Here is a 24,816-nt window from a genome sequence, read left to right on the forward strand (position 1 = left end):
AAGGTGGGACCTGTACAAACAGGACGGGTTGCACCTGAACCAGAAGGGCACCAATATCCTGGGGGGTAGGTTTGCTAGCACTCTTCGGGGGGGTTTAAACTAATTTGGCAGGGGGATGGGATCCGGACTTGTAGTCCAGCAAGTAAGCTAGCTGTTTGTCAGGATGTCCAAGAATGTAGGGAGGCTGTGGAGAAGATAGCGCTGACAGGGAATACTTGTGGACACAGAGATGGGCTCAAGTGTGTATACTTCAACGCAAGAAGTATCAGAAATAAGGTGGGTGAACTTAAGGCATGGATTGGTACTTGGGACTACGATGTTGTGGCCATCACGAAAACATGGATAGGAAAGGGACAGGAATGGTTGTTGGAGGTTCCTGGTTACAGATATTTCAGTAAGATTGGGTGGGGGGGGGAGATAGGTGCATGCAACAGGGCAGGTTTTACAATTGGGGGAAGGGTAAATACGATGCTGCAAAACAGGATCTGAGGAGCATAGGCTGTCAGGGAAGGATGTCATTGAAATGTGGAACTTTTTCAAGGAACAGATACGACGTGCCCTTGATATGTATGCACCTGTCAGGCAGGAAAGAGATGGTCGTGTGAGGGAACCTTGGTTGATGAGGGAGGTTGAATGTCTTGTAAGGAGGAAGGAGGCTTACATAAGGTTGAGGAAACAAGGTCCAGGCAGAGTGTTGGAGGGATACAGGATAGCCAGGAGGGAGCTGAAGAAAGAGCTAAAAGAGGGCATGAAAAATCTTTCGCGGGTAGGATCAAGGATAACCCCAAGGCCTTTTATGCGTATGTGAGAAACAGGAGGATGACGAGAACGAGGGTAGGTCCGATCAAGGACAGCAGAGGGAGACTGTGTATTGAGTCGGAAGAGATAGGAGAGGTCTTGAATGAGTACTTGTCTTCAGGATTTACAAATGAGAGGGACCGTATTTTTGAAGAGGAGAGTATGAAACGGACTGGTAAGCTAGAGGAGATAGTTATTAGGAAGGAAGATGTGTTGGGCATTTTAAAAAACTTGAGGATAGACAAGTCCCCTGGGCCTGCCGGGATATATCCTAGATTATGTGGGAAGCAAGAGAGGAAATTGCAGAACCATTGGCAATGATCTTTTCGTCTTCACTGTCAATGGGGGTGGTACCAGGGGACTGGAGAGTGGCAAATGTTGTGCCCCTGTTCAAAAAAGGGAATAGGGATAACCCCGGGAATTACAGGCCAGTTAGTCTTACTTCAGTGGTAGGCAAAGTAATGGAAAGGGTACTGAGGGATAGGATTTATGAGTATCTGGAAAGACACTGCTTGATTAGGGACAGCAGCACGGATTTGTGAAGGGTAGGTCTTGCCTTACAAGTCTTATTGAATTCTTTGAGGAGGTGACCAAGCATGTGGGTGAAGGTAGAGCATTGGATGTAGTGTACATGGATTTTAGTAAGGCATTTGATAAGGTTCCCCATGGTAGACTTATGCAGAAAGTCTGGAGGTATCGGACAGTGGGAAGTTTGGCCAGTTGGATAGAGAACTGGCTAACCAGTCGAAGTCAGAGAGTGGTGGTAGATGGTAAATATTCAGCCTGGAGCCCAGTTACAAGTGGAGTTCCGCCGGGATCAGTTCTGGGTCCTCTGCAGCTTTGTAATTTTTATTAATGATTTGGAAGAGGGAGTCAAAGGGTGGGTCAGTAAATGTGCAGACAATACGAAGATGGGTGGAGTTGTGGATAGTGAGGAGGGCTGTTGTCAGCTGCAAAGGGACTTAGATATGATGCAGAGCTGGGCTGAGGAGTGGCTGATGAAATTCAACCCTGTCAAGTGTGAGGTTGTCCATTTTGGAAGGACAAATAAGAATGCGGAATACAAAGTTAACGGTAGGGTTCTTAGTAAGGTGGAGGAGCAGAGGGATCTTGGGGTCTGTGGTGGATAGAGCTTGTAAGAAGGTCTATGGTGTATTAGCGTTCATCAGCAGAGGGATTGAATTCAAGAGTCGTGAGGTGATGTTGCAGCTGTATGGACCTTGGTAAGGCCACATTTGGAGTACTTTGTGCAGATTTGGTCGCCTCATTTTAGGAAAGATGTGGAAGCGTTGGAGAAGGTGCAGTGGAGATTTACCAGGATGTTGCATGGAATGGAGAATAGGTCATATGAGGATAGGTTGAGAGTGCTAGGTCTTTTCTCATTGGAACGGCGAAGGATGAGGGGTGACTTGCGGAGTGGACTCGATGGGCCGAATGGCCTTACTTCCACTCCTATGTCTTACGGTCTTGATAGAGGTTTAGAAGATGATCAGGGGAATAGAAAGAGTAGACAGTCAGAGACTTTTCCCCGGGTACAACAGAGTGTTACAAGGGGACATAAATTTAAGGTGAAGGGTGGAAGATATAGGGGGGATGTCAGGGGTAGGTTCTTTTACCCAGCGTGTGGTGGGGGCATGGAATGTGCTGCCTGTGGGAGTGGCAGAGGCAGAATCATTGGTGACCTTTAAGTGGCAATTGGATAGGTACATGGATAGGTGCTTAAGCTAGGACAAATGTTCGGCACAACATCATGGGCCGAATGGGCCTGCTCTGTGCTGTATTGTTCTATGTTCTATTGAATACATGTGACAATAAAACCTAAAATCTAAAAAAAAAGCAATAATGAGAAAGCAGATGAAATATCAGGGAAACCACTAGTAATATAAAATACGTGAGCCACACAACAATAGACATTGCACGAATGGAAAATGAGGCTGTGGAAAGACTACTGATGATATTGTGGAAGCGTTGGTGATGTTTTAAGAATTACTGGAGTCAGGGAGGGGTCCCAGAGGACTGGAAAATGACTAATGTGGCACTCCTGTTTAAGGAGGGAGGCAGAATATGGGAAATTATAACAGTTGTTACTAAGACTTTAGAGTCCATTGTCATGATGAGATTGTGGAGTACTTGAAATGCATGGTAAAATAGAGTGAAGTGAATATTGCCTCATCAAACAAAGGTCATGCCTGACAAATTTGTTAGAATTCTTTGTGACTGGAATCTGGAGGCTTTGGAGAATGTGCAAAGGAGGTTTATCAGGATGCTGCCTGCACTGGAGGGCTTGTCTTATGAGGAGAGGTTGACTAAGCTCGGACATTTCTCTCTGGAGAGTAACTGATCACCTGATTGAGGTGTATAAGGTAATGAGAGGCATGGCTAGAGTCGATAGCCAGAGACTTTTCCCCAGGACAGGATTGACTGCCACGAGAGGTCATAGTTTATATGGTGTTAGGAAGAAGGTATAGAGGAGATGTCAGAGGTAGGTTCTTTACACAGAGTTGAGTGTGCATGGAATACATTGCCAGCGGTAGTGGTGGAAGAAGAGTCATTCGAGACATTGAAGCGACTGCTGGACATGCACATGGACAGCAGTGAATTGAGGTATGTGTAAGGTTAGGTTATTTTCTTTAAGATTAGAATTAATCCTCGGCACAACATCGTGGGCCGAAGGGCCTGTACTGTACTTTACTTTGACAAGGTGCCAGGAGGCTGCTAAATAAGATTAAAGTCCATGGTACAAGGGGGAAGGTATGGGCATGGAAAGAGGATTGGTTAACTGACAGGAGGCAGAGAGTGGGGATCAAGGTTCTTTTTCAGGATGGCAACTAGTGACTACTGGAGATCTGCAGGGGTCAGTACTTGGGCCACAACTATTAATGTTATATACTAAAAATTTGGTTGAAGGAACTGAAAGCATTTTTGCAGATGATACAAAGATATGTTGAGGGACAGGTAGTGTTGCGGGAGCGGGGAGTTTGCAGAAGGACAGGCGAGGAGAGTGGGCAAAAAAGTGGCAGATGCAAAACAATGTGGAAAGTGTGAGGTTATGCACTTCAGTCGTGTGACAATACTGTCACCCTAGTAAGGTTATTTTGACATTGGGGCTTTTTTTTCAAGTGAGGTCATAAAGGCAGAGGTGGTGAAATGTTTAAAAATATCTACATTAACAATAGCAGGGGAGTGGCCAGTTCTCCCAGTTCAGGTTTTTTTTCTAGTTTGGTTTTTAGTTGTTGCAGAGAAGCTGTCGGCAGATGTAGCATAAACTACTACAGTGAAAAAAGGTTCCAAGCTTCAGCAGATGAAACCTGGCTGACTTTTCTCTCAAATCTCCCTGCCTGTAAAAACCTGGATTTGATTTTATCTTTTGCCAAGGGATGTGTTTGTGGGATATTACAAGAATTGGAACAGCTCCGTAATTAATTTGTAGCATTGAGTCGGTTCAGTTTTCCAATAGCTAAGTTATTCTAAATTCTGTTTTCTTTTGCTTGTGTTTTGACTACAGTGATTAAATAAATTGTTTTTCTTAAAGCTGAGAGCTGCACCACACCTGGAATATCCACTACATATTTGCCTTTGAAATAAGAAAAGGTTAGGGTCTAGACTACCTTCTTAAATATTTTGAGGGGATCTGGCCTGGCCCATGACAGATAGGAAAAATACAGGTGTAGACTATTTCTAAATGCATTAGACTTAGGAAAACTGAAGCACGAAGGGGCTTGGGAGTCCTAGTTCAAGATTCTCTTCAGGTTGACATGCAGGTTCGGAAGGCAAATGCAATGGTAGATCAAAGCGAAAGAATAGTAGATGCTGTAAATCAGAAACAAGAACTGGAGTTGCTGGAAAAGCTCAGCAGCTTGGGCAGTATCTGTGAAGAGAAATCCAAGTTAACGTTTTGGGTCCAGTGATCCTTCCTGGAATATTGCATATAATTCTGATCACCAGAAGGATGTGGATGCTTTGGAGAGAGTACAGAATTGTTTACCAGGATGTTGCTGATATGGAAAATTTTAGCTATGAAAAAGGTTGGATAGACCTCATTTGATTTCAGTGGAATGCAAGAGGTCGAGGGCAATCTAACTGAAGTTTATAATTCTATAAATGGTATGGACAGAATGGAAAGTATGAGGCTTTTTCATAGGGTGCAGTGGCCAACTACTAGAGGGTACAGGTTCAAGGTGCAGGCAGCAGAGAAGTTTAAAAGAAATGTATGAGGCAAGTTTTTCCACATGAAGAGGGGTGAATACCTGGAACATGCTGCCAGATGTGGTGGTGGAAGCAGACACAATAGCAGCATTTAAGAAGCACCAAGACGAATACATGAATAGGAAGGGAATAGAAGGATACAGATCCTGTAAACGAAGACAGTTTTAGTTTGGAAAGGCAAAATAGATTGGTGCAGGATTGGAGGCCCTCAGTGCCTGTTCCTGTACTGTCTTGTTCTTTGTTCTAACCGAAGAAAATCTTTATCAGTCAGGAAATTATATTTAGGAAATTGATGGGATTATAACCAAGTCCCCTGGGCCTGATGCTCTGCATCCCACAGTACTTAAGGAAGTGACCCTAGACATCACACATTGGTGATAATTTTATAGACTCTGGAGGAGTTCCAATGGATTGGAAGGTAGCTAATGTAATCCCACATTTTAAAAAAAAAGGGAGAGAAAACAGGGAATTATTAGCAGGGAGACAAGTGAGAGGCTCAAACGAGGTACAGTGATCAGAAATAATAAGTTAATGTGACAGGTCAGGCTGGAACAAGACAAGGAGCAAGGAATGACTGTTGGATTAAAATGCATCTACTTCAATGCAAGAAGGCTGACAGGTAAGGCCGATGAACTCTGGGACATTATCACCAATACAGAAACATGGCTAAGGGAGGGACAGGACTGTCAGCATAATGTGCTTGGGTATAGGTGCTTTACGCAGGATGGGGGGGGGGGGGGGGGGAGAAGGGAGGGAGAGTTGCATTTTTGATTAAGGCAAGTATGACAGGAGTAGTCAGAGATGAAATAATTGAAGGATTATCCAGTGAGGCTTTGTGGGTGGAGCTATGAAATATAAAGGGGATGGTGACATTATTGGGATTGTACTATAGGCCACCAAATAGTCAAAGTGGAACAAATATGCAGGGAGACTTGCAGAAGAAATAGGGTTGTCATAGTATGGGATTTTAATTTTTCTAACATAGACTGGGACTCCCATAGCGTTAAAGGGAGTGGCATTTGTTCAGTGCATTCAGGAAAGTTTCCTCAAGCAATATATAGAGGGTCTTACTCAGGAAGGGGCAAAATACGACCTATTCTTGGGAAATAGAGGAGGGCAGGTGACTAGGTGACAGTGGCAGAGCACTTTGGGTCCAGTGACCATAGTCCTATTAATTTTAAAATAATTATGGAGGGGGACAAAACTGTTTCACAGGTTCAAGTTTTAAATTGGGGCAAAGCAAATTTTGATTGAATTACATAGGAGCAGCTTGTTTGCAGGCAAAGGGACATCCAGCAAGTGGGAGGCCTTTAAGAGTGAGATAGCTAAGAGTTCAAGGTCTTTATGTGCCTGTAAGGGTGAAGGGCAAGGTTGGCAAGAATAGGGAATCCTGGGTGACAAAAGACTTTGAGGCTTTGACCAGAAAAAAGGAGGCAGCATGGCTCAAGTACAGGGAGTTGGGATCAAGGGATATCCTGAAGGTATTTAGGGGATATAGGAGTTTAGTGAAGAATGAAATCAGGAGGGTGAAAACAGGCAAAAGATAGCCTTGGCTGAGAAGTTTAGGCTGAATCCAGAGAGGTTCCAGAAGTATATTGAAGGAAAATGAATAACTAGAGACAGAATAAGACCCATCAAGGGCCAATGTGGACATGTATGGCTGAATCCACAGATAGTGAAGGAGACTGTCAGAGAATACAACAGAATATAGACAGATTGGAGACTGGGTAAAGAAATTCAGGCAAATGCGAGGTGATGCAACTTGGAAGATTTGGAAGATCCAAATCAAGAAGGAACCATACAGTAAATGGAAAAGTCCTGGGAAAATTGATGTACAGAGATATCTGGGTGTTTAGATTAGATTAGATTAGATTACTTACAGTGTGGAAACAGGCCCTTCGGCCTGTTCAGGTTCGTTATATCCTGAAGGTAGCAACGCAAGTCGATAGAGTGGTCAAAAAGGCATATGGCACGCTTTCCTTCACCGGACACGGTATTGAGTACAAGAGTTGGAAGTTAAAGCGCAGCAGGTCAGGCAGCATCCAAGGAACAGGAAATTCGACGTTTCATCAGGATTCATTCGTCTAATTTCCTGTTCCTTGGATGCTGCCTAACCTGCTGCGCTTTAACCAGCAACACATTTTCAGCTCTGATCTCCAGCATCTGCAGACCTCACTTTTTACTACAAGAGTTGGAAGGTCATGTTACAGTTGCACAGGACTTTGGGTCGGCCACATTTGGAATAGTGCATACAGTTCTGGTCGCCATATCACCAAGAGGACGTGGATACTTTGGAGAGGGTGCAGAGGAGTTTCACCAGGAAGTTGCCTGGTTTGGTGGGTGCTAGCTCTGAAGAGAGGTTGAGTAGATTAGGATTATTTTCATTAGAAAGACTGAGCTTGAGGGGGAACCTGATTGAGGTCTACAAAATCATGAGGTATAGACAGGGTGGATAGCAAGAGGCTTTTGCCCAGAGCAGGGGACTCAATTACCAGGAATTGAAGGGGAAAAGTTTAAGGAAGATATGCATAGGATGTTAGGTGTCTGGAATGTATTACTAGCAAAGGTGTTAGAGGCGGACACGCTAGCATCATTTAAGATGTATCTAGACAGATACTTGAATGGGCAGGGAGCAGAGAGATACAGAACCTTAGAAAATAGATGACATATTTAGATAGAGGATCTGGATCAGCACAGGCTTGGAGGGCCGAAGGGCCTGTTCCCGTGTTGTAATTTTATTTTTTCTTAGATATGGCCACAACAGAATCGATCTTCATTCAAACCGGATGACCACTCAATCAGACATGTGTAAATGTTTCTGAATTTGATGTTGCTAAGCAATATAACTGTTTCAAAACAAATGTAGGAAGATGATATGAACTTTGCTGGATCCAGTTTATGATTTCTCTTACTCCATCGATGCCTAGTGAGATTCGTTCACTATCTCAAGTCCACGTACAAACAACAACTACAACGGCTTGCAGGCCAGGAGTCTGAAGTAACTTTAACTGTTTGGCTGAGGCTTGGTTTTGCTTGGCTGACCCACAGTCCCTCTGATCAGCATTTGTCCTGACTGAGGTTATGCAATTGCCTCCACTAAGTGGTGTTCCACAAGCTCTGTTGAACTAAGCTCCCCTTGCCACATTTTTCCAATATAAAGCCAGTTATAATGTCTGGGTGAAGTCCAGTTGGGCTTCAGCTAGTAGGCATTTTTGCAGTTACATCCATTCATCCCGTATACCAAACAAAGTCTAAGCATTTCATTCAGGATTAAACAAAGTACCTTGCTTCTGCCACTCATCTTAATCTAGTCAAAAATCTCGATAAGGATTCCTCTGGTTCTCAAACTGTTAATAGAAGTGATAGTGCCTCAGAATTGGAGGTGGCTTGGGGTCATAATATTCCTCAACATCAATTCTTAAAAGGTTTAGCATCTGGTGCCTCAGGAAAAGTTAAGCTCCTAATGAGAAAGCTTCAGCTCAACAGGCTGTCAAGACTAGTATCTGTTGGTTTTCACCTAAAACAATGTCATTTGCCTGGGAAAACTTTCCACATACTGGGCTCAGCCCTTGATGACAGAGTTGAACAAATCAAATTTCCCAAACGAAGACATGGTGTAAGAAGTGCTTACTCCAACTCAAAGGTGACTGTTGCGATTGATTATCTTCAGGATTGTACTTTACTATCATCATCACTGAAACAACTCCACAGAGGTCACCAAGTCGGCTTTTATTTACGAATGAACAGTCCTTGACTATATTACTGCCTCATTCAGAGTCAGGTATCACAGCCAGTATATTCCTTTCTGTGGTCAGCCAGGGATTCCTGGACCAAATTAACTGAGCCGATCAGGGAACACATATTCTAAGACATCCATCTTGATGAAATTGCTATAATCACCAAACGATCAATCATTAATTTTATTACAAAATATTTCAATTAATTATACAATCATTTTTATTGTTATGTTTGTGTACATAAGTACCTTCACCAAAGAAAAAGAGAGGAAGAGTCATTATTTGGGGGTGGCACAGTGGATCAGTGGTTCGCATTGCTGCCTCATAGCTCCAGGGACCCAGGTTTGATTCCAGCCTCAAATGACTATCTGTGTGGAGGTAGTCCATTCTCCCTGTGTCTGTTCCTGTTTCCTCCCACAATCCAAAGAGATGCAGCTTAGGTGAAATAGCCACAGTAAATTGCCCACATTGTTCAGGGATATGTACAGTCAGGTGCATTAGTCAAAGATAAATGCCGGATAATAGGATAGGGGAATGGGTCTGATTAGATTCCGTACAGTGTGGAAACAGGCCCTTCGGCCCAACAAGTGCACACCGACCCTCCAAAGAGTAACCCACCCAGAACCATTCCCCAATATTTACCCCTGGCTAATGCACCTAACACTACAGGCAATGATCCTTCAGTTATTTCATCTTGATTACTGCTATGATATTTGCCTTAATCAAAAATGCAACTCCCCCTCCCCTTTTTCCACCACATCATACCTGCCTAAAGCGCCTGCACCCTGGTACATTAAGCTGCCAGTCCTGTCCCTCCCTTAGCCATGTTTCTGTAATGGTTATAATATCCCAGTCCCACATACTTGTCCATGCCCTGAGTTCATTAACTTTACCTGCCAGCCTTCTTGTAGTGAAATAGATGCAATTTTGTTTTAGTTTTTAGCAAGCAATCGGTTTGAAGTTGCTGATCAAAGAAAGTTGCTAGGGAAAAAGATTCCCTGATTCAACAGATATTCCTGGCTGACTCACTCTCTCTAATATTTCTCATATAAGAACCTGTGTTTGAATTTACCTTCTTTGCCAGGGGTTATGTTTATTGGGGTGATGCAGGAAATTAGAACAGCTCCTTTGTAAAGTTGCAGGAATATCTATTGGTTGGGTTTTCAAATAGTTGTTATTCTAAATTCTGTTTTCTTTTGCTTGTGTTTCATTCGGTGGTGTGTAAATAACTTGTTTTACTTGAAGCCAAGTGGCTTGACCAGCTGCATCACTTATGGAATATCCACCTTACATTTGCCTAAAATAACTAAAATGTTAGGGTCTGAGTTACCTTCTTAAAATGTTTTGAGGGGGTTTGGCCCAGCCTGCAACACACCCCACTAAAACTCTTGTCCATGATGCGCTCAGCAACTTGGATAATCCTGAATGCATTCAGCTCCAGCTCTAGCTCCCTAACATAGTCTCCCAGGAGCTGTAGCTTGGTGAACTTCCCACAGGTATAGTCACCTGGGACAATGGAAACCTCCCTGATCTCCCACATCCTGCAGGAAGAATATGTGACTGCCCTAAATGCCATATCAACTGCTTTAAGACTAAAGAGGAAAGTTAGAAGTACTTTACCTGAGCTTACTTGTACTTCTTGCTGAGCCACTGCTCTCTGAAGCCTCTTGAGCCAAAGCTTTATTACTCACCTTGCTACCAACCATTTTTCCAATAGCATATCTATCTACCCCACCTTTTTTCTTGGTTAGAGGAGGGGAGGAGGGAAACTCTACAGTGATATAGTGTTTGGTCCTTAAGTACTCCTTAATACCAGGCCTGAGACAATCACTCTTCAGTGCAGGTAACTGCTTCAAGGTTGCAACGTATGTGCCGAAGTGATGCCTATCCGTCTCGGTCACCCTCTGCTTGATTTCAAGGAGGTGACAAAAGTGACTGATGAGGATAGAGCTGTGGATGGCCATAGATATGAATATCTGCATAGATTTTAGTAAGACTTCCCACAGTATCCCTCATGGTAGGCTCATCCAGATGTGTAAGATGCATGGGATCCATGGTGACTTGGCTATGTGGATTCAGAGTTGGCTTGCCCATAGATGGCAGCAGGTCGTGGAAAACTGTTTTTCTGGCTGGCGGTCCATGATTAGTGGTGTTCCACAGGGATCCATACAGGACCTTTACTGTTTGTAATATATGTAAATGAGTTGGACAATACAAAGAGTTGTGGTTAGAGTAGAAGGTTGTCAAAGGATACAATGGGATATAGATCGGTTGAAGATATGGCTGAGAACTGGCAGATGGAGTTTAATCTGGGTAAGTGAGAGGTGCTGCACTTTGGAAGGTCAAATGTCAAGGCAAAGTACAAAGTTAGCGGTAGACCCTCAACAGCATTAATGTGCAGAGGAATCTTCAGAATCAAACCCATAGCATCCTGAAAGTGGCCACTCAAATAGTTCAGGTGATAACAAAAGCATATGGCATGCGTGCCTTTATTGGTAAGGAAAGTGAGTACAAGAATCAGGACGTCATGTTGCAACCTTACAAGACTTCGGTTAGGCCACACTTAAAGAGTATTGTGTTCAATTCTGGTTTCCACATTACTGGAAATATGTGGAGGCTTTGGAAAGGGTGCAGAAGAGGCTTACCAGGATGCTACCTGTCATTAGAGGGTATGAGCTATGAGAGGCTAGAAAAATTCAGGTTGTTTTCTGGGGTGGTGGAGGCTGAGGGGAGACTTGATAGAAGTCTATAAAATCATGCAATGCATAGACAGACTTGATGGTCAGAATCTTTTTCCCAGAGCTGAAGTGCCTAATAATACGGGGTATGCATTTAAGGTGAGAGGGGGAACATTCAAAGGAGATGTGAGGGACAAGGGTGTAATATACAGAATGGCAAGAGTGTGGATCACACTGCCAGGGGTGGTGGAGCAGACAGATATTGGGATAATCAAGGCACTTTTAGATAAGCACATGAATATGCAAGGAATGGAGGAATATGGACGAAGGGCAAGCAGAAGGAATTAGTTTAATATGGCATAATGTTTGGCACAACATCATGGGCTGAAGGGCCCATTCCTGTGCTGTAAAGTTTATGTTCCATCGAAAGTTTGTGGCTTCACAAAAATTGGAATACTTCTAAGCTCACATTTGGGTAGTTTAAACAACAAAATAATGTGAGTTAATTGGAATACCCCAAGAAACAAATTTGTTGCAAATAAGTATACATGTCACAGCTCCCTCAGCATCAGCAGGTATCGATTTTTTGGCCTTTCTTTGAAAGGAACTAAGTCGTTTCAATATCAAAAGAATTCTCTCAACTTTTATTGAATGAATTGACAGATACTTCTATCTCAGAGTTACTCTTCATTTAGCAGTGGAAGGATTGAAAGATCAGTTGAAAGGGGCAGATAGGTGGCACAGACAAAATCAGATTACAGTCTGAATTCTGCCATGGATATTAGAAAAACACTCACATTTGCACATAAATTCTACTCCAATTCTCTTAGTTTACAAATGCATATGTTAACAATTATGGTCACATGTATTCCACTTCAAAGCCAAGTTAAGTTACATAATAAGTAGTAAAATTCAAATACTAATAAGTTTAAGATAGGCTTAGCTTTGCACCAACATCAAATTCTACCTCAAAACACTGTACATTAGGCAACAAATACAAACCTAAGTCAAATTCAACCAGATTGTTTCAATAATCTACAGAAGTTTGTAACAGTTTTGCATTTTGAACAATATGTATTTTCTTTCAACAGAATAAAGACACCTAAATAGTGTTCAAATCTATATTTATTTATTCAAAATATACATTTCTACATATAAGATTAAAATGTAATAGTAGCATAAAAAGGTAGCGCTTGTACTTGGAATAGAACCCTTGCAAGGATAAGAGTCCAGTGATGACAATGGCCACAAAAGTTTTCAAATTGCAATTCTGCAAATTGGACCTACACCCTGACAACCCTGAAGCTCCAGTTTCAGACCAATATGAACACAGAGCCTTGAGTGAGAACATAGGTCCTGAAACCCCTACCCTGGTGGCACTGTAGCTCTCATACTGATAGTAGGGTTCAGGAAGGGAAAGCAACAAGCAGCAGAATTGGGAGCACGAGGATTAGAATGAAAAAGGATCAGCAAGAGAGCAAGACTGGCAGTGGCAGACACTGAAAGCTGGAGAGTCAGCAGCAAAAGGGTAGGTTAGGGTGCGAAATTGTATCAATTGGTTCATACAATCTAATGTTATATCAACACAAAACTACTTAAAATCAAATTGCATTTTCAAATGTTTCAAATGACCCCAGTTTCTGAACGATGGTGAAATGAAATAACATTAAATAAGGCAATGTCAATCTTGCACTAATGGTCATGCACACATACAAAAAAAAGAAAATCATTGGAAAGCAAGTCATTTTCAGCAGTCATCAACCCAAAATGACCTGTCTTGCAACACAGATTTCCTTATGTATGATATTTTATTAGCAATAATCTGAAAATGCCAACATTGCATTGCTTTAACTGGCTACACTACAGTATGCAATGTTAATTAACATTTATTTGATCTCAGTTATTTTTGATTCATTATGTAGTGATGCTAAGAAGCTACCCTACTCATTCTCTAATGCAACAACATATTCTTTCACAGTTTAATCCCTTCACATCTTTGCATTCTTCTCTAGGCATTGTATTGGGCTTTACCATTTCAGAATAAATCTACTCACGGACTTGGTGGATTCCAAGGATCCAGATGAGATAGTGTCCCTGCTACCCCGACTTTTGGAGCTGAGCTGAGGTGATGACGAAGGTGAATCATCTATGTAGGGCATGCTTTCCTGGTTCCGTCTTTGTTCTTCAACTCGATCGGCATCATACGCATAGATTGGCAGTGTGCTGCTGTAGAGTGTGTCTAAAGAATTGTAAACACAAAATGGGAAAACTTCATTGAAGGAGAGCATCAGGCAACTGATTCAACATACAACATACAACATACAGTTTAGGACATGTAGGTAACTTGGTCCCTTGAGCTTGTTCCACTATTCAATAAAGTCATCATGGCTGATCTGATTACACCACTTTCACATCTACCCCAGATAAATTCTCACCCCTTGGTCACAAAAAACTACCAATCAATATGACTCTTCTTCGTTTCTCCAAAGTTAACTTGAAGCATTAACTCTGTTTCTTTGTCCACAGAGGATGCCACACTTGCTGGGTGTCTCCATCATGTTGATTGCTTTTCAGACTTTCTTTTATACATTTTCCCTCAGAATAGACAATAATATTCCATTAGCTTTCCTAATTATTTGTACTTGCATACAAAGCTTTAAAATTCAGGCATCAGAACACCCAGACACCTCTGCCTCTCTGAGCTCTGCAATCTCTCACCATTTAGCAGACACACTTCTTTATAATTCTCCTGCTAAAATAGACAATTTCACAACTTTCCACATTATACTCCATTTGTCTGATCTTTGCCCATTCACTTAAATGATTTATACTGGTTTATAGACTCCATGTCCTTTTCAATATTTACTTTCCTATTATTTTCATCATCAGAAACTTTGTCAACATTGCCTTCGATCCCTCCTTCCAAGTTATTTACATAAATTGTAAACAGTTTGACAACCCAGCATTAATCTGTGTGTGATACGCTACTTATTACTTCTTGTCTACCATAAAATGACTCCGTTTTGCCTGATTAACTAGCATATTCTATCCGCTTTAATGTGTTACCCCTACACCATGATCTTTTAGTTTCCCTAATGTGGCACCTTATCACACGTTCTCTGGAGATGTAACTATAGTACATCCTCTGGCTCCCCTTTAGTCACAAAACATGTTAGTTCTGAAAGAATGCAAATAAATTGGTTCAACATGATTTCCCTTTCACAAATCATGTCAGCTGCCCCTGATTACCTTGACTTTAGATAAGTGGCCTGCTTTTACTCCATAAGAGCTTTAAAAATCTTCCTTATGACAAATGTTAATCTAAATTCCGAAAAGACCACTCCCTCCATGACTCCCTCGTCAGGTACACACCCCCCCCACCAACCCAACCTCCACTCCCAGCACCTTCCCCGCAACCGCAAGAAATGCAAAACTTGCACCCCCACCTCCTCCCTTACTTCTCTCCAAGGCCTCAAGGGATCCTTCCATATCACAAATTCACTTGCACCTCCACACACATCATCTATTGCATCCGCTGCACCCGATGTGGCCTCCTCTATATTGGGGAGACAGGCCGTCTACTTGCGGAACGTTTCAGGGAACACCTCTGAACACCCGGACCAACCAACCCAACCACCCCATGGCTCAACACTTCAACTCCCCCTCCCACTCCACCACCAAGGACATGCAGATCCTTGGACTCCTCCATCGCCAGACCATAACAACACGACGGCTGGAGGAAGAGCGCCTCATCTTCCGCCTGGGAACCCTCCAACCACAAGGGATGAACTCAGATTTCTCCAGTTTCCTCATTTCCCCTCCCCCCACCTTGTCTCAGTCAAATCCCTCGAACTCAGCACTGCCTTCCTAACCTGCAATCTTCTTCCTGATCTCTCCGCCCCCACCTCACTCCGGCCTATCACCCTCACCTTGACCTCCTTCCACCTATCACATCTCCATCGCCCCTCCCCCAAGTCCCTCCTCCCTACCTTTTATCTTAGCCTGCTGGACACACTTTCCTCATTCCTGATGAAGGGCTTATGCCCGAAACGTCGAATTTCCTGTTCCTTGGATGCTGCCTGACCTGCTGCGCTTTTCCAGCAACACATTTTCAGCTCTGATCTCCAGCATCTGTAGACCTCACTTTCTCCCCATCCAAATAGCCTGTAAATTCCGACTTTCTGTCTCCCTTTTTGACTAAAGGAGTAACATTCATAATTTTCATATTAAAGATCCAAAGAATTTTTAACATTTAAAACCATTGCATAAATTACCTCACACAACACTTCTTTTAAGACCCTAGGACGTAGACAATCAGGATCCAGTACGTGTCAGCCCACAACTCCAACAATGTGTTGAATACTACTTTGCTAGTGATTCTAATTTCCCCCAATAAGTTTGTATTATGAAAGAAGCCAATTTAACCAAGCTTGAGTTTACAAAAGAATGACCTTATTACTTATTAGATGCCAGAAAAAAAATTATATTGCAACAAACTTGCACACAGAGAAGACAAGTTCAAAAAGAGATAAAAGTTAAAAAAAAAATATGGATCAGTCTCAATGGGTAAAGGTAGATAGTTTACCATTGTGGCAGTTACCTTGCATGTTACTGGTAGTACTGACATTGAAGTACAGAAAGGAGGTAGTGCACTTAACAGCATGATGTAAAAACAAATATCTCTCCATCTACAACATCAAAACAAAGGAGCTGGTCATTGACTTCAGGAAGCAGAATGGAGAGAAGTGGAGATGGTTAAGAACATCAAGTTTCTGGGACTGCTGATCACCAACAATCTGTCCTGATCCACCCACTGACACACTATGGTCAAGAAAGCACAATAGCACCTCTAATTCCTCAGGAGGCTAAAGATTTTTAGCCTATCCATAAATATTCTTGCAATTTTTTATTGTTGCACCATAGAAAGCATCACATTTGGAAGCATCACAGTATAGTATGGTAACTGCTCTCCCCAAGACCGAAAGAAACTAGAGTTGTGAACACAGCCCAATCCATCACGCAAACACGTCTTCCATCCACTGACTTCACCTATATTTCCTCCTGCATCGGGAAAGCAACCAACATAATCCCAACCTGGCCATACTCTTTTCCATGCTCTTCTATCAGACAGAAGATACAAATGTTTGCATACACATATGAATAGATTCAAGAACACCTTCTTCCCTGTTATTAGACTTTTGAACTGACATCTTTAACATTGATGTTGATTTCTCTGATTTGGAGGTTGGACTGGGTGTACAAAGTTAAAATCACGCAACACCAGATTATAGTTCAACAGGTTTATTTGGAAGCACTAGCTTTTGGATCACTGCTCCTTCGTCAAGTGGTGGTTGATCTCTGTCTGCACCTTCTTGCAGCTGTAACATTGTATGCTGCACTCTGCTCTGTTACCCTGATGCACCATAGTATGATATGCCTGTAAAGTATGTAAGACAATATTTTTCACTGTACCTCAATGCACATGATAATAATGAATCAAAACAAATCAATGACAAGACTCTGCTTACTGACTGAAATTAATTTGACCTGGTTGCACTCAACAGTGCCTGACTGGCAGCATTCATTGGGACATAATGTTTTCCCTTTCTTTAAGGTTGTGATACTTGCAACACACCAGTCCAGACACTAGGACTTAAGGCACAAAACAGCAAGTGCTAGAGAAACTCAGCTGGTTGAATAGCATTTGTGGAGAGAAAATCAAAGGGTTCTGATGAAGAGTCACAGGATTACAAGAGAAGAGGAGTACAGTGAAAACTGTACAATGTCACCATCACATGGCACTATTTCAGATACAACCAGTACCCAACTACAAAAAAAAATCAGAAAAATATAAATGTTACACTACATGACAGACATATATATAGTATAAATTAGGAAAATAAGAAATAAAGCTAAAAAGATAGACATTACAATCTTTCTAAGAGACCCTCCAGGTGGTCTGCCCGGGCTCCACTGGATCCCAAAAAGTAATCGTCTTCATTCCAGGCTGTTGGCTACTGTCCATCCTGCTCTCATCCAGACCGCTGACAGAAGAGGGATAAAAAACAGAGGAGAAAAAAAATCTAGAGAGAATAAAAAGAAAAGGAATGGATGGAGCAGACTTTGCCGAATCTCAAAAGGGTACCTTTTGACTGGATATCCTTTTGTAATGAAAAGTTTCAAATGCCTGCAGGTGATCCAGGGTTGTGATCCCAGCCATGACACTTTCCCCAAAGTGAAGAATAAAATGAAACTTATTATCATTTGATTACAAAAGGGAAGTACATCTCCTTAAAGGCAAAAAAAACAACAGACTTGGGAACATGGGGAAGTTAGTGGTGATATCTTGGGGACAGTCCACATCACAGTAGAGGAGATGTTGGATGTATGAGAAGGTGTGAAGGTGGATATCCTGGTCCTGACCAGATATATCCAAGAACACTGTAAGAGGCTAGAGAAGAAATTGCAGGGACCTGGCAGATATTTTTGCATCACTGTGAACCACAGTTGAGGTCCTGGAAGGCTGGAAAGTAGGGAATGCCGAATTTCATTCAAGAAGGGCTGCAAAGAAAAACATGGGAACTATAGAGCAGAAAGCCTAACATCTGTGGTCGGTAAGTTACTTGAGAAGATTCTGAAAGATCTTGTGGTGGAAGAACACTTTGGTGGCAGTGACCACAACTGCCTCACATTTACTGTAGCCTTGGAGAGGGAAAGGAGCAGTTACCAAGGGAAGATATTTAACTGGGGAAAAGGAAATTATGATACTATCGGACAGGAGTTGGGAGGTACAGATTGGGAGCAATTGTTCCACAGAAAGGGCACAACAGACATGTGGAGACTGCCTAAGGAGCAATTGTTGCAAGTGATGCACAAAGTTGCTCCTCTGTGACAGGCAAGAAGGGTTAGGGTTAAGGTTAAGGAGCCTTGGATGATGAGAATAGAAGAACTTCTCGTCAAAAGGAAGAAGGCAGCACACATAAGGTAGTGGAAGCAAGGATCTAACACAGCTTTAGAGGAGTACAAGCTTACTAGAAAGGAGCTCAGAAATGGACTAAGGAGAGCCAGGATGAGCACGAAAAAAGGCTTGGCAGGAAGGATTAGGGACAACCAAAAGGCATTTTACTCAAACGTGAGGAATGGGAGAATGATCAGGGAGAAGGTAGGGCTGGTCAGGGATAGAGTGGGGAACTTGTAAGCGGAGTCTGTACAGATAGGGAAGCCCTAAATGAGCTTTTTTGCTTCGGTTTTCACTAAGGAAAGGGACTTTGTTGTGAATGAGAACTTTGAGGAGCTGGGAAACAGGTTTGAACAGATCAAGATTGATGTGCTGAAAGTTTTGGCAAACATTAAAATAGATAAGTACCCAGGGCCAAAACAGGTTTGTCCTAGGCTGCTCCGGGAAACAAGAAAGGAGGTTGCTAAGCCACTGGCGAAGATCTTTGCTTCCTCACTTTCCAAAGGAGTCATACCAGAGGATTGGAGGAAGGTGAGTGTTGTTCCTCTTTTCAAGAAGGGGAATAGGGAAATCCCTGGCAATTACAGACCAGTCGGTCTTACATCTGTGGTCAGCAAGGTTTTGGAAAGAATTCTGAGTGATAGGATTTATGACTATTTGGAAAGCAGCCAGCATGGCTTTGTGAGGAGCAGGCTATGCCTCACAAATCTTACTGAGTTCTTTGAGGTGGTGATGAGACAGGTCGACCAAGGCCGAGCAGTAGATGTGGTGTATATGGACTTCAGCAAGGCATTTGATAAGGTTCCCCACTGTAGGCTCATTCATCAAGTCAGGAAGTATGGGATACAGGAAGATTTGGCTGTCTGCATTCAGAATTAATTGGGTGACAGAAGGCAGAGAGTGGTTGTAGATGGAAAGTATTCTGCCTGGAGGCCAGTGGTGAGTGGGGTTCCGCAGGGCTCTACCCTTTGTGTTTTTTATAAATGATTTGGATGAGAAGGTTGAGAGGTGAGTTAGTAAATTTGCTGATGACACAAAAGTTGGAGGTGCCATTGATAGTATCGAGGGCAATTGCAGGCTGCAGCGTGACACAGGCAGGATGCAGAGCTGGACTAGAAACGGCAGATGGATTTCAACTTGGATAAATGTGAAGTATTGCATTTTGGAAGGTCGAACTTGAAAATTGAATATAGGATTAAAGACAGGATTCTTGGCAGTGTGGAGGAACAGAGCAATCTTGATGTTCAAGTTGCCAAGTGGACAGGGTTGTTATGAAAGCAAATGGTGTTGTGGCTTTCAAAGTTGCCACCCAAGTGGATAGGGTTGTTAAGAAAGCATATAATACTTTGGCTTTCATTAACAGGGGGATTGAATTTAAGAGCCATGAGGTTTTGCTGCAGCTCTGCAAGACCCTGGTGAGACCAGAAAGGAAATTTCTAGGATGCTGCCTGGACTGGAGGCTTGTCTTACGGAGAGAGGTTAACTAAACTTGGACTTTTCTCTCTGGACAGAAGGAGGCACAGAGGTGACCTGATCAAGGTATACAAGGTAATGAGAAGCATGGAGAGTGTCAATAACCAGAGACTTTTTCCCAGGATTGACTGCCACGCGGGGTCATAGTTTTAACATATTAGGAAGAAGGTATCGAGGAGACATCAGAGGTAGGCTCCTTAAGCAGAGAGTTGTGAATGCATGGAATGCGTTGCCAGCAGTGGTGGTGGAAGCAGAGTCATTAGGGACATTTAAGCGACTGCTGGATATGCACGTGGACAGCAGTGAATTGAGGTGTGCATTTGGTTATTTTATTTTAGATTAGGAATGATCCTCGGCACAACATTGTGGACCAAAGGATCTGTTCTGTGCTATCCTTTTCTATGTTCTATAAGATACACACAAATTGGTGAGGCATTTGGAAAGATAGCATTTGATTAGGAGTAGTCAGTATGGCTTTGTGCATGACAGATCATGCCTCACCCATTTGTTAAAGTTCTTTGAAGTGACCAGGAAGGTTGAATTCCTGTACTCCTTCTTAGACAATACTCTCCAGGAGGTTACCATTAAATCTATAAGTCCTGCCCTGATTTGCCTCTCCAAAATGTAGCACATCATATTTATCTAAACTTAACTTCATCTGCCCATTTGCCCAACTGATCAAGGTCCCACTGTCCTTAGAGATAACCTTCTTTGCTGTCCATTACACCACCGTTTTTGGTGTCATCTACAAACTTACCAACCACACTTCCTACATTCACATCCAAAACATTTATATAAATGACAAAAAGCAGTGGACCCAACACCAATCCTTGCAGCATACCTTGGTCACAGGTCTCCAGTCTGAAAAGCAACCCTCCACCATCATCCTCTCTCTCTTGCTTTTGAACCAATTTTGCATCCAAACAATTAGTTCTCCCTGTATTCCTTGTGATCCAACCTTGCTAACCAGTCAACCATGAAGAACCTTGTCAAACACCTTACTGGAGTCCATATAGACAATATCCATTGCTCTATCTTTTGTTACTACTTCAAAAAACTCAATCAAGTTAGTGAGACAATTTCCCATGCACAAAGCCATGTTGACTATCCCTAATCAGTCCTTGCCTTTCCAACATGTAAATGCTGTCCCTGAGAATCCACTCCAACAACTTTACACCATTAACATCAGGCTCACCGGTCTATAGTTTCCTGGCTTTTCCTTACCAACCTTCTTATATAATGGCACCATGTTAGCCAAACTTCAGTCTCCCGGCACCACCCCCATGGCTATCAATGATATACCAATATCTCAAGAAGGGACCCAGCAATCACTTCCCTAGCTTCCCACAGAGTTCTAGGGTATACCTGATCAGGCTCCGGGAATTTATCTACCTTATGGGTCCAGCACCTCCTCTTCTGTAATATGGTCACTTTTCAAGATATCACTCTGTCATCCTAAGTTTTCCATCTTCCATAACTTCCACCACAGAAAACACTAATCCGAAATACCTGTTTATTATCTTACCATCTCCTGTGCTTCCACACATAAGCGGGCTTGTTGATTTTTAATAGGCCTTATTCTCTCCCTTGTTACTCTTTTGTCCTTAACGTATCTGTAAAATCCCTTTGGATTCTCCTTTTAGTGGGCGGCACGGTGGCACAGTGGTTAGCACTGCTGCCTCACAGCGCCTGTAGACCCGGGTTCAATTCCCGACTCAGGCGACTGACTGTGTGGAGTTTGCACGTTCTCCCCGTGTCTGCGTGGGTTTCCTCCGCCGGGTGCTCCGGTTTCCTCCCACAGTCCAAAAATGTGCGGGTCAGGTGAATTGGCCAAGCTAAATTGCCCGTAGTGTTAGGTAAGGGGTAAATGTAGGGGTATGGGTGGGTTGCGGTTCGGCGGGTCGGTGTGGACTTGTTGGGCCGAAGGGCCTGTTTCCACACTGTAAGTCTAATCTTAACCCTATCAAAGATATCTCATGTCCCCTTTTTACCCTCCTGATTTTCCTTGAGTATACTCCTACTACCTTTATACTTTTCTAAGGATTCACTCAATCTCTGCTGTCTATACCTAACACATGCTTCCTTCTTGACCTAGAGTTTCAATTTCTCTCATCATCAAGCATTCACTATACCTACCACTTACCCTTCACACGAACAACACACCGTCTCTGGTCTCTCGTTCTCATTTTTGAAGGCTTCCCACTTTCCAGCTGTCTCTCTGCCTGCAAATATTCACCTTCAAATAACTTTTGAAAGTTCTTGTCTAATACAGTCAAAATTGGGATTCCTCCAATTTAGAACTCTGACTTTTAGAACAGGTCTACCCATTTCCATAACTATTTTAAAACTAATAGAATTAAGACCACTGGGCTGAAAGTGCTCCCCCACTGACAGCTCAGTCACTTGGCCTTCCTTATTTTCAACAGGAGGTCAGGTTTTGCTCCTTCTCTAGTAGGTTCATTCACATACTGAATGAGAAACTTTTCTTGTACACACTTAACAAATTCATCTCCATCCAAGCCCTTAACACTATGAGTGTCCCAATCTATGTCTGGAAAGTTAAAATCCCTGACCATTACCACCCTATTATTCTTAGAGATAGCTGCAATCTCCTTACAAATTTACTTCTCAATTTTCCACTGATTACTGGCAGGGTCTATAGTACAATCCCAATAAGGATTCAATTCTGGCCTCGAGCGACTGTCTATGTGGAGTTTGCTTATTCTCCCCGTATCTGTGTGGGTTTCCTCCGGGTGCTCCTATTTCCTCCCACAATCAAAAATGTGCAGGTTAGGTGAATTGGCTGTGCTAAATTGCCCATAGTGTTCAGGGGGAATGGGTCTGGGTGGGTTACTCTTCGGAAAGTCGGTGTGGACTTGTTGGGCTGAAAGACCTGTTTCCACACTGAAGAGATTCTATGACTGGCTGTACTATTAGTAAATGCTATAATTGGCGCTTATGAGTTAGTGCATTAGTCAGGGGTAAATATAGGATCAGGGAATGGGTCTATATGGGTCACTCTTCGGAGGGCTGGTGTGTTCTGGTTGGACTCTATAAACTCAGAACTTATTTCTTAATTCTACCTAAATAATTTCACTGGACATACGCCCCAGAATATTCTAAGTACAGCCATAATGTTCCTCTTAATCAAAAATGCCATTTGCCTTGCTCTCTTGACCCCCTTTCTATCTTTCCTATAGCTTCTATACCCTGAAGTCCTATCATCCCTGAGCCACATTTCTGTAATATCTATGATATCCTAGTCCCATGTTCCCAACAATGCCCTGAGTTTACTTGCCTTGTGTCAGACCTCTTGCATTGAAGTAAATGCAATTCCCACCTCACTCTCTGCATTGTTTCTATCTGTCTTGACCATTTGACTGTCTCGTATTCTCAACTCATTCACTCAGATGAGCTAACCAGTGGCAAACTGAATTCAATCCAGATAAATGTGAAGTGATACACTTGGGCAGGGCAGGGCAAACAAGTTAAGGGAATACATAATGAACAGTGGGATCCTGGGAAACACTGAGGGTCAGAGGGACCTTGGTGGGCATGAAAATTGGTCCCTTAAGATATCAGGACAGGTGAATAAAATGGGTAAAAAATGAGGTCTGCAGATGCTGGAGATCACAGTTGAAAATGTGTTGCTCGTTAAAGCACAGCAGGTTAGTCAGCATCCAAGGAATAGGAAATTCGACGTTTCGGGCATAAGCCCTTCATCAGGAATTTCCTGATGAAGGGCTTATGCCCGAAACGTCGAATTTCCTATTCCTTGGATGCTGCCTAACCTGCTGTGCTTTAACCAGCAACACATTTTCAAAAGGTGAATAAAATGGTTAAGGTGACATATGGGATACTCAAACCCTCCATCCCCAGCAACCCTCTCCAGTTTAATAATATCCTTCCTATAATAAGACGACCAGAACTGCACACATAACTCGAGAAGAAGCCTCATCTGTTATTAAACTATACATCTACATTTCTATGAAAAGGTTGATAGGACTGTGTAGAATTGCACAAGTACATCTGAAACTTCCCAAACCAGAATGAAAGAGTGGGCAGATAAACATACAACTATAAATTTCAAAGCAGCTAGTGAAATGTTGGTACAGCATTTGTGGTGAAGGCATAGAATTTAAGAGCGGGGGATTATGCTGGAACTGTATAAAAAGATGGTTAGATCACAGCACATTACAGGAGGGATGGGATCACACTGGAGAGGGTATAGAGGAGATTTACCAGGATGTTACTTGGGCTGGAGGGTTTTAGGTATGAAGTGAGATAGAATAGACAAGGGTTGTTTTCTTTTTCCTCAGAACAGAAAATTGACAGGGGTCAGGATTGAGATATATAACAGGGGCACAGAAACGGTAGACAGGAAGAAACTTTTCTCCTTGATAGATTTAAAGTAAGTGGGGGCAGATGGTTTAGAGAAGATGTGAGGAAAAACATTTTTTACCCAGTGGGTGGTATGAATCTGGAGCTCACTATCTGTAAGAGTGGTAGAGGCAGAACCTCTCAACATTTAAGTATTTAGATGTGCACTTGCGATGCCAAAACCCACAGTTAAAGTTCACTTCAGAGTGTAACTTTAAGAAAGTTTTGGAATTTACATATGAAGAACTGAAACCAACATGCCCATTGTAAAAGATGAGAGACTTGAATAAACAATCCAGGTGTTTTTCAATGTATCATTTCAGTTACATTATACTGTAAACTTCTGCTATAAATTCTGTGTCCTACGATCTTATACTCCACAAGCAGTGCTCCGAAAGCTAGTGCTTTCAAATAAACCTGTTGGGACTATAACCTGGTGTTGTGAGATTTTTAACTTCATACATTCCAGTCCAATGCCGGCACCTCCGAATCATGACTACCTGAAAACAGGACTAGAATAGCTGGAGAGTGCTTTTAACCAGCACTAGTGTTAACAAGCCAAAGGGTCTTTTACTATCCGTCTCTG

At 42.6% G+C, this 24,816-nt stretch overlaps 1 protein-coding gene across 3 annotated transcripts in view; it reads right to left on the minus strand.

Annotated features, from left to right (window-relative positions):
- Window positions 1-24,816, minus strand: part of LOC132827226 (breakpoint cluster region protein-like) — a 462,558-nt gene that overhangs the window by 326,289 nt on the left and 111,453 nt on the right. For all 3 annotated transcript variants that reach the window (XM_060843849.1, XM_060843847.1, XM_060843850.1), the window contains exon 2: window positions 13,474-13,658. In XM_060843849.1, coding sequence (XP_060699832.1) covers window positions 13,474-13,658 — 185 coding nt within the window. The remainder of the gene's footprint in view (window positions 1-13,473; window positions 13,659-24,816) is intronic.

The sequence above is a fragment of the Hemiscyllium ocellatum genome, chromosome 24, assembly GCF_020745735.1.
Source record: "Hemiscyllium ocellatum isolate sHemOce1 chromosome 24, sHemOce1.pat.X.cur, whole genome shotgun sequence".
NCBI lineage: Eukaryota > Metazoa > Chordata > Chondrichthyes > Orectolobiformes > Hemiscylliidae > Hemiscyllium > Hemiscyllium ocellatum.